The sequence below is a fragment of the Aplidium turbinatum genome, chromosome 4 (genome assembly GCF_918807975.1).
Source record: "Aplidium turbinatum chromosome 4, kaAplTurb1.1, whole genome shotgun sequence".
Classification (NCBI taxonomy): Eukaryota; Metazoa; Chordata; class Ascidiacea; order Aplousobranchia; family Polyclinidae; genus Aplidium; species Aplidium turbinatum.
In genome coordinates this window covers 41,225,740-41,237,134 of record NC_137475.1, presented here as the reverse complement: position 1 = coordinate 41,237,134, position 11,395 = coordinate 41,225,740, and the positions used below count along the sequence as shown (strand labels likewise).

General features: G+C 38.4%; 1 protein-coding gene across 1 annotated transcript; it reads left to right on the top strand.

Annotated features, from left to right (window-relative positions):
* The first annotated feature begins 275 nt into the window (after window positions 1-275).
* On the top strand, window positions 276-10,442 carry LOC145769182 (uncharacterized). Its single transcript, XM_082580772.1, has 5 exons — window positions 276-832; window positions 955-1,967; window positions 2,345-2,782; window positions 3,316-3,447; window positions 10,291-10,442. The coding sequence occupies exons 1-5, from the start codon at window positions 276-278 to the stop codon at window positions 10,440-10,442; spliced, it is 2,292 nt and encodes a 763-aa protein (XP_082436898.1).
* The last annotated feature ends 953 nt before the right edge of the window (window positions 10,443-11,395 follow it).

Here is an 11,395-nt window from a genome sequence, read left to right as displayed (position 1 = left end):
GAATTTGTGTTTGGCAGTTACGTCATCTGCTGCTTGATTAAGAAACGCGATGCCTTTGGCACCGCAAGCAACCTTTCCTTTCAACTGCTTTGCCAGAGCGTCGCAGTCTTGTGTTTGAAACTATATGTTACAGTAGAAGTTTGTGTTGTATGCCTACTACGTTACCTATTGCTATTAGTTTTTTAGTTCTTATTGTTTTGTGTTTCTATATTTCAGTGAATAAAAGCCTCAATTGGTTATTAAATGTTTCATCACAATTTTATTCACTTGATTTAATGGACAAGTTGTTGCGACCCAACAGACTGGAGATCCTTCCAGAGGAGCCCGAAGCAAAGAAAATATACGATCACTGGAAAAAAACTTTTGAAACTTTTCTAACTGCGGTTGAAAGAAACGAAGGAAATCCAGAGAACATCGACAAGCTGGGGTTACTAGCAAACTCACTCTCACACAGAATCTACGCCTTCATCGCAGATGCAGGGACCTACGCCGCAGCAAGGACAGCACTCGACAATGCTTATCATAAAAAGAAAAATGTTGTGTTTGCTAGACATTTGTTAATGACCAGAGTTCAAAATCCTGAAGAGACCATCGATGAATACATTCACGCATTACGTCAACTAGCAAGAGAATGCGAATTCGAAAACGTAGACGCCGAGACCTACAAGGGCGAAACTACAAGAGATGCTTTTATTAATGGCATCAACTCCAATACTATTCGACAGAGATTACTTGAAGAGCAAAAATTTGATTTCCCAACTGCCATTAGAAAAGCTGAAATGCTGGACCAAGCCAAAAAACACTCAAATTCTTATTTAACTAATCCACCCCAGCATGCTTCATCCATTTCTAACTAATCCAGCAGCGATGTAAAAACGGCAACAATGAAATTTACAGTTTCTAACCGATGCACAAAGCGCAAGTGTTTTTTTTGTGGAGGTAATCTCCATGCAGATACTTCTGTCCAGCGAAAGACAAGCTTTGCAATGCTTGTGGCAAGATTGGTCATTTCCAACGTGTTTGCCAAAACAACCTTCGGAAAGCAGCTGCAATACCATTTGCAGGCCACAAGTCCCCACTTGATGATGACAACGCAGCCCATGATGATGCTGAAAAATCTCACTTGTTTTCTGTTCTTGGTACAGTCCCAGAATGCTTAAATAAAACCACATTACGTACACAAATAAAAGGGGTGGATTTCGATTGCTTGCTGGACACAGGTGCATCCGACAACTTCATGAGTGCCAAAGCTGCAAAATTTATTAAACTGCAACCTCAAGGCAAGCCATCTAAAGTTTCAATGGCTTCGGACCAACTGACTGCACAAGTGCTTGGGAATGTGTGTACTGACGTCAAACTTCAAGAGAGAAAGTATGCCAACGTCGTCTTTGGAGTAGTACCAAAACTTTGTGCCGACATCATACTAGGCCAAGGTTTTCTGAACCAGCATGAAGAAGTTGTGTTCAAACTTGATGGATCACAAAAAAAATTAGTAATTGGAGACTCTTACTGCGGGGTATCTGCCTCAACCATGGAATCTCCTCGTTTATTTCAAAGTTTGGAACCTAACTCCAAGCCCATCGCTACTAAGTCTCGGAATTTCAATCAAAAAGATCGTAAATTCATCCGGGAGGAGGTGAGCAAACTTTTGTCCGAGAAAATTATCGAACCTTCTTATTCACCATGGCGAGCGCAAGTGCTGGTTGCAAGAGATGGACGACATAAACCAAGAATGGTTGTTGACTATTCGCAAACTATAAATAGATTTACATTACTTGATGCTTATCCGCTTGCTAAAATAAGTGACCAAATTGCCAAAATCGCCGAAGGATCTGTGTTTAGCACTTTAGATTTAAAATCCGCCTATTATCAAATTTCGCTTTGTCCTGCTGACCGCCCATTTACAGCTTTTGAAGCCGAAGGAAAATTATTTCAATTCACGCGCTTACCATTTGGTGTTACTAACGGTGTGTCGTTTTTTTAACGAATTGTTGACAAACTGATCGAAAAGCATAATTTGACTGACACCTATGCCTATCTTGATAATATAACTGTGTGTGGCAATGATCGAGCAGATCATGACGCGAAATTAAACGCCTCGTTTGCTGCAGCTAAAGCCGAGGGCTTAACTTTTAATGAATCGAAATGTGTTTTTGCTCGTAATGAGATTGACTTGCTGGGCTATAGACTTTCACACCATAAAATCAAACCTGACCCCGAACGCCTTCAACCCTTGCTCGAACTTACCTTGCCGAAATCTAAACCGGAATTACAACGGGTTTTGGGAATGTTTTCTTACTATGCCAAATGGGTACCTGATTTTCCTGAAAAGGTTACCCTTTAGTACAATCCAATCTATCATCTTCTTTCCCTCTACCCTCTGACGCTATTAAAAGCTTCGAAACTTTACGTGAGGGTCTTGCATCTGCTTGCCTCACCAGTGTCAAAGAAGGAATTCCGTTTGTAGTGGAGTGCGACGTTTCGGAGCATACCTTAGCTGCCACTTTAAATCAGGCAGGGCAACCTGTTGCCTTTCACTCTAGAACCTTTTCTCGTTGCAAAGCAAACTATTCAACTGTAGAAAAAGAAGCTTCGGCTATCATGGATGCGGTTAGAAAGTGGAGCCATTTATTACATGGCCGCAAGTTTACACTTTTGACAGATCAAAGGGCTGTTTCCTTCATGTTTGACCCAAAACGACTAGGTAAAATTAAAAACAACAAAGTCCAGCTGTGGCGTGCCGAATTGGGAAATTTCGATTACGACATCTTGCATCGACCCGGTAAGAGCAATCTGGTTCCAGATGCGTTATCCAGAGCGTGTACACTATCTTCTAACTCACCGGATCTTACCAAAATCCATGAAAAACTTGGGCACCCTGGAATTTCACGTTTATCCCATTTCATTCGCACCAAAAATCTGCCATTTTCTGTGGAAGATGTCAAAAATGTTTGTTTGCACTGCAAAGTCTGCGCTGAATTAAAACCTCGATTTTATCGTAAACCACCCGAATTGTTGATTAAATCGATGAGACCATGGGAAAGACTTAGCATTGACTTTAAAAGACCCCTCGATGGCAGGAATAAGTATATGTTGATTGTTGTTGATGAATATAGTCGCTATCCTTTCGCATTTGCATGTAAAGACATGACTTCGCCTACTGTTATTCGATGCCTTGGTCAACTCTTTTCTTTATTTGGTTATCCCTTGCATATCGAGCTGTCGAGCTGTTGGACGCAAACTCAAGTTTCGCCCATGTGAGATTTCCCAATGGTCGAAAATCTTCCGTCTCAACCAACGATCTTGCCCGAACAGCTAGAAATGGATCAAACAATGATAACATGGTTTCTACTCCTTCTGAATCTCCCTTTCAAACTTCACTCACACAACAAAATCTTACATCAGAACCTCCATGTACACAACGAAACCCTTCACTAGAAACCGCAGGTACACAGCAAAATCTTACACCGGATATTGATGCAGATGCTCATACTTCTTCGGAAACTAGTCATGAAATGACTGAATCTCCCTTAACTATTTCTACACACCCGAGACGTTCTTCTAGAGTAACTAGACCACCTGAAAGATATGGTCACAATATATACGACGTTTGAGATGCCTGTAGGTATAATGCATTTATTCATCATGTATAAAATGTATTTGTTGATTATTGTATCGTTTTGTCAGTTTGTTATTGTTTTGTTCAAAGATGATGTTCCGAAGATGAAGGAGGGAAGAATGTGGTATTTACGTATTGACAACGTCTGAAATTTGTGTTTGGCAGTTACGTCATCTGCTGCTTGATTAAGAAGCGCGATGCCTCTGGCACCGCAAGCCACCTTTCCTTTCAACTGCTTTGCCAGAGCGTCGCAATCTTGTGTTTGAAACTATATGTTACAGTAGAAGTTTTTGTTGTATGCCTACTACGTTACCTATTGCTATTAGTTTGTCTTTAGTTCTTATTGTTTTGTGTTTCTATATTTCAGTGAATAAAAGCCAGCTCAGTGGCCGAGTGGTTTCGCCTTCGGCTCTGGTGCTGGTAGATCTGAGATCGATTCCAGGTCGGGTCAAACCGAAGACTTTAAAAACGGTACCGATTGTGTTCTATCCTGCATAGCGCAGTGAGAATGAGTCGGGTAATAATGTGATAACATCGTAAACCTGATACAAATTAAAAATGAGCCCTGTCGCTAAAAGACCTTAGCTGTTGTAGAGCGACAATAAAAAAAAAAAAAAGGTCGAAACGGTGTGCACTGTCTGCAGTTAATGAGACCGGGAGGTCGAAACGGTGTGCACTGTCTGCAGTTAATTTTGGGTTGATGTGCCTTATTTTATAATTTAGATTGTACTTTTCCCACTCATGCTATAGCTCTGTAGCTTTATCGAGTGTGGACAGGTTTCTAATTCGGTCAGCTCTACTGGTTTGAAATTTGTTTCTACGTCAATCATTTTTTAATCCTCCGTTTTTAACTTCTGCTATGATTTTAGTTCTTCTTAATTGCTCAATTGGAGATGGATACCATAGAAAATTATATAAGATTTTGTTTAAGGATTACATGTGTTTTTTTTGTGAGTAGAAAACACTCTTTCCATGTGAAGAGATATAGGCATGAGGAGAGTATTTATTATGGTGATTTTTCCTAGAATAGAGAGTGGACGAAATTTATGAATGTTGGCAGTCGTTTCAGTTTTTTTATCACTTTTTCCCATTTAAGAGTGTCGAGTTTTTGTTGTTTCCTAACTAGATTCCAAGAATTTTTATTTCATTTTGAATTTGAATATGTGGATAGTGTTGTTGTACCTCACTTTGTAACTCAGCTTGTGATAGAAGCATTTGTGTTTTATTTTTGTTAATTTTTATCCTGACATTTGTTGGTAAAGTTTCAATTCTTTAACACTTTGCTCCTCAAAGGGAGGCCAGATTTGGCCCCCCCCTCATATTTCCTTTAATTATTTGAAGCACAGTAACGCCATGCACTTGGTTTTTCTTGACTTTTCCTAAAATTGCCAGGCGGATCTGATGATATTAAATTTGATGCTAAAAGTTGTGTAGTTTTCTTGTAAATTCAAGATTTTGGTGAATTTTTGCTATTTCTAGCTAACTTCCAGCAAAGCGTGAAATGGATTACATTGCGATAACAAGCCATAAGCTCATAATTGCTTCGTGCATCGATATGCGCGAGCAGAGAGAAACATCCTCTTGCTTTCCTTTGTTTGGTTTGACCTCAATAATACAAAGCGCGTTATTTCTTATGCTACAAAGAAAAGCCAGTGATCGCAAAGCTGTTAATTAGAAACAATAATAGCAAGCTTTTTTGCGTTATCAGCACTACAAAGAAGAATAGCAATCCACGATCAAAATAGTAGGCTATGGAGGCCACAAACTAGTCAAAACAGTTGTTTCAAGCAGATAATATTCATTGACGAATAAAAAACGTTACAATAAGAAATCTTCTCTTGGATAAAGACACGAAAACCTGGTTTCGAAATAAACGTTCAATGGAAATGCTCTTATTGACAAAACTTGCAATTGAGGAAATGTATCACTGCAAATGCTTTTGGGAGAAGCCGGAGAAATAGCGTTTTTGCAAACAGTAATTGTGAGATACACTCAAAATTATGAGATAGGCTCCATTTACACGTAGCAGCTAACTCGATGGCGTCCCTTCACTGCTTTATGTCGCCTACTTGTTGTTATGTCCTGTATTTTTGTTTCACAGTGCACTGTGTTTTGTTCCAAAGAGCGCAAAATAAAGATGATAATGCCTCATCTACATTACAAAATATTTTGTAATGTAGGCCTACAAACAAAATGTACAATGTACACAATGTACATTACAAAATATTTTGTACTGTAGACGAGGCATAAATTTAGGCGTCACATAAGACAAACAACAAATCAGCTTTCTTCATCATTGATTCAACATCTGAATACGTTGCGCCAATGTATAAGAGGCCGGCTATTGTGAAGACCCGCCATTTATAAACGATCCGATTATACCAAAAGTGGGACAAACTAGTGGATCAAAGAATGAATAAATAATGCTGAGAAAACTAAATCTAAGTGACGAACAATACCGATGTCTTCATTTATCTTGGAAAAATGCTGCCTAAACTTATCAACAAAAAATACAGTAAATAACGGCAAGGATCCCGAAAGCAGAATTTGCTCGACTTTGGCATGAATTTAGTCAGACATCTACAGTAATAATTCCACACATACAATAACGGGCTCTCAACTGCTGTAAGATACATAATAATCAACCTGGTTCTGGGCGATTTGTGTAACAGTTTAGGGGAAGACACTACTTGAAATGATGCACCACACAAAAGATTTTCAATGAAGACTGAGTCTAAAAACCGATGTGGATAGTGCTGCACAATAACTTCAAGTTTAGGACAGAAGAGGCACAAAATATCACGATAAAAATAAAGACCTTGTGGGAAATTTTCGAGAATCATAACACGATGCAAATACCATAAACGCTTAGTTTGCATGCTGCTCTAAGCTGGCCGGCAACCACAAAGGTAGACAATAGCCTACAGGCAGTTTATAATTCGATAACAGCGCAATAAACATTATAAATACGTAAACCGACAATTTTCTTTTACAAACATTTTACGTCTAATAGTAAATTTTCCCCCAACAATTTTTTGTGAAGCACTTGCAAACCACGGTTTTGTAAAATAATTCATCATTATTATTTTTTACTTCTCGGATATTGTAAAACGTCATCAGCAAAATCACAAAAAAACATTTCATTACTTCAATGTAGTAGGCCTAAGAATTTTTTATAGAATTGTAGCCACGTTGTTTCAACAAAGAAGCCATTTTTTAGCAATGTAAAGTTATAGAAAATAATTTGCAATCATGCAAATGGCTGGAAAGAATCTAGGAAGTCTTCTCACAATCTGGCACAAAATGATTATGTTTATTGTATCTCAGTAAAATGTTTTACGACAAACTTTGAAGCTTCGTTATAATCATTTTTATCTTTGAAGTCAAACGTTATTTTTTTTTGGCCAGAAACATAATCACTGCCTTGCTGACGTTGTCGCTTTTACGCGTATTTTTAGTGCTTCAAACAATAAGGACCCAGTCAGCAATCCAGTCCTTTTACATTGATTCAACATTTGTAAACGTTAAATTTATGTAGATTTGCTGACTGTGGGTTATTTCACATTTCCTTTGTTTACGCATGTTCCTCAATTCGCTGTTGCATTATTTCGACGCTGGCTGACTAAAAATGTATTTTCAAATTGATTGACACAATCTTCAATAAAAAGTGAGCTTCGAACTTAGCTTTGTTGATGTAAATGCTGTATTTTTTGTGGATGTAATTTATGAGTCATGTTTATAAACACCCGTAAGCGAAATGACTTATGATGTGGCCTGCATGATATTTGTGATGCGACTTGACACAAATCCACAATTTCAAAAGCACCTAATTTGAACTTAGAAATTTCAGATTATTTCAACAACTTGTTCAATTGTCTTCTCTCTACTAAAAATATTCATACTACAAACTCAATTGTAGACCTAAAATACACAAACGAAGATGTAAACAGCTATTCAAGCAGGCTAAGGTGTTACTTATGAGAAATTTGGTTCCATAAAACTAGAAGCTAGCCATGAGTTTCGGAATGCATTAGTTTAGGATAAAAATGTAAGACAACAAACGCAGTTTTGTTTTTTTCAAATTCGTGTAACAATATTACTCTGACTGTAACTATTTTAGAATCAGTGAGTAGCTTACAATAAGATTTGCTCGCAAGTCGTAAATTCTAATCAATGCAATGATTCGGCACACCGCACACACACTTCGTGCGTTCGATCGAGCTCTTTGTTATTTAGAAGTTTGCATGAAATCGGATTAGCACGGTTAATTAAAGGCGGCAAGTTAAATCAAAATTGTCGTTTTTGGGTACCTTTGCAAAAATTGAAATATCAAGTTTAACATATAAAATTTTAAAATAATGACTTTTCAAACTTATAGACAAATGATTTGCTTTCACACCAGTGCAACTTCTGTTGAAATAGCATCAGCGGATAACTCGTAACAGCTGATTGAATTTGATCCAAAAACGGCCCCCCCTTGAGCAGTTAACTTCCAAAAAAACGTTGAAAAGCAAAGGGTTAAGTATTTCAGTAGTTAAATTAAGGTTGTTTGTGATAAATGTTGTGTCGTCTGCGTATTGTTCGATTTTTACTGCTTTTTGATTTATGGAGAAACGTTTTATTGATGCATTGATCTCTATGCGACGTGCGAGTACGTCGGCTCATATCATAAAAAAGAATATGTTCAGAGGGCATCCTTGTCGTATGCCTCGTCTCATATCAATTGTTTTGTCCATGCTCGATTCATTTCAACTCGACTAAGTAGCTAAGGGTTAAGTATGAAATCATCACTGGCTTAAATCTAATTTTTTTGAAGTATTTTGTACAAGAAAGAATGTTCCACTCTGTGAAAGGCTTTTTCATAGTCTGTTACCGTTATACAAAATTTCCTGTTTTTTAATTTCGATGCTTCGATGGCTGCTTGAATATTCATTGTAGCGTGTTCAATTCGTCTGCTCGGTAGACCACATTTTGTTTGGGTTGAATCAGTGTTTTCATTGAGGGGGTGATCCTATTGGTTAGGATTTTGCTTAAAATTTTGTGATCAGTGTTCAATAATGAGATTGGTCTCCAATTGTTGAGCAATGATTTATCTCCTTTTTTGTGAAAAAGTTTAACAATGGCTTCTCTTATCGTTACGGTCATAGTCTTCTTTAGAAAACCGTTAGAATACATTTCAAGCAAATCATATTTCAAAATGTACCAACATTTTTGATAAAAGATTGCGCTGAGGCCATCCGAGCCAGGGGCTGAATTCTTATTTAATGTATCAATTGCGTTATTAATTTCATCTTTTGTTATACATTTTCTTGTGCTTCATCTGCCTGCATTGTGGTGTAATTCAAAATGTTTAGATATTCATCTAGTTCAGTTGGATCGCATAGCTCAGTGGTTGGCTGCATAGCGGTCGGCATAGCATGTCGGCTGCATAGCCGAGTGGTGAAAGCCCTGGAACGGCAATCGAAAGGGCACCGGTTCGACACCACTCAAGAGCATGCGGATGTGTCACTGGCAGGACACTTAAAGGCATGCCTGAAGGCGGACACGAAGATTGGCTTCCTTGTCTTCCCGCCCACTTAATCTAAATCTTCAACCACCGGGTGTAAGCCTGGATCGACAAACAAACAGTTGGATCGATTTTTTCATTAATTCCCCATATTTTGTGGTAGAAGATGTGTGTTTTTCTTAAAATACTATTTTTGAACCATAGGCATACGAAGCCGAGTAACGTGATCAAGTTTAACATCTTCAAGTTTATTACACATAGAAACACAAAACTACGCAACAAATTAAGTAGTTTTGTGTTTCTATATGTAATAAACTTGAAGATGTTAAACTTGATGACGTTACTCGGCTTCGTATGCTTATGGTTCAACAAGACAAACTTTCTACCGAAGCTCTATGATACTATTTTTGTTGGTTACAATTTTATTGTCGTTCATATGTAGTTCGGTGATAGGTGTGATAAAACATTTAATAACCAATTGAGGCTTTTATTCACTGAAATATAGAAACACAAAACAATAAGAACTAAAGACAAACTAATAGCAATAGGTAACGTAGTAGGCATACAACAAAAACTTCTACTGTAACATATAGTTTCAAACACAAGATTGCGACGCTCTGGCAAAGCAGTTGAAAGGAAAGGTGGCTTGCGGTGCCAGAGGCATCGCGCTTCTTAATCAAGCAGCAGATGACGTAACTGCCAAACACAAATTTCAGACGTTGTCAATACGTAAATACCACATTCTTCCCTCCTTCATCTTCGGAACATCATCTTTGAACAAAACAATAACAAACTGACAAAACGATACAATAATCAACAAATACATTTTATACATGATGAATAAATGCATTATACCTACAGGCATCTCAAACGTCGTATATATTGTGACCATATCTTTCAGGTGGTCTAGTTACTCTAGAAGAACGTCTCGGGTGTGTAGAAATAGTTAAGGGAGATTCAGTCATTTCATGACTAGTTTCCGAAGAAGTATGAGCATCTGCATCAATATCCGGTGTAAGATTTTGCTGTGTACCTGCGGTTTCTAGTGAAGGGTTTCGTTGTGTACATGGAGGTTCTGATGTAAGATTTTGTTGTGTGAGTGAAGTTTGAAAGGGAGATTCAGAAGGAGTAGAAACCATGTTATCATTGTTTGATCCATTTCTAGCTGTTCGGGCAAGATCGTTGGTTGAGACGGAAGATTTTCGACCATTGGGAAATCTCACATGGGCGAAACTTGAGTTTGCGTCCAACAGCTCGACAGCTCGATATGCAAGGGATAACCAAATAAAGAAAAGAGTTGACCAAGGCATCGAATAACAGTAGGCGAAGTCATGTCTTTACATGCAAATGCGAAAGGATAGCGACTATATTCATCAACAACAATCAACATATACTTATTCCTGCCATCGAGGGGTCTTTTAAAGTCAATGCTAAGTCTTTCCCATGGTCTCATCGATTTAATCAACAATTCGGGTGGTTTACGATAAAATCGAGGTTTTAATTCAGCGCAGACTTTGCAGTGCAAACAAACATTTTTGACATCTTCCACAGAAAATGGCAGATTTTTGGTGCGAATGAAATGGGATAAACGTGAAATTCCAGGGTGCCCAAGTTTTTCATGGATTTTGGTAAGATCCGGTGAGTTAGAAGATAGTGTACACGCTCTGGATAACGCATCTGGAACCAGATTGCTCTTACCGGGTCGATGCAAGATGTCGTAATCGAAATTTCCCAATTCGGCACGCCACAGCTGGACTTTGTTGTTTTTAATTTTACCTAGTCGTTTTGGGTCAAACATGAAGGAAACAGCCCTTTGATCTGTCAAAAGTGTAAACTTGCGGCCATGTAATAAATGGCTCCACTTTCTAACCGCATCCATGATAGCCGAAGCTTCTTTTTCTACAGTTGAATAGTTTGCTTTGCAACGAGAAAAGGTTCTAGAGTGAAAGGCAACAGGTTGCCCTGCCTGATTTAAAGTGGCAGCTAAGGTATGCTCCGAAACGTCGCACTCCACTACAAACGGAATTCCTTCTTTGACACTGGTGAGGCAAGCAGATGCAAGACCCTCACGTAAAGTTTCGAAGCTTTTAATAGCGTCAGAGGGTAGAGGGAAAGAAGATGATAGATTGGATTGTACTAAAGGGTAACCTTTTCAGGAAAATCAGGTACCCATTTGGCATAGTAAGAAAACATTCCCAAAACCCGTTGTAATTCCGGTTTAGATTTCGGCAAGGTAAGTTCGAGCAAGGGTTGAAGGCGTTCGGGGTCAG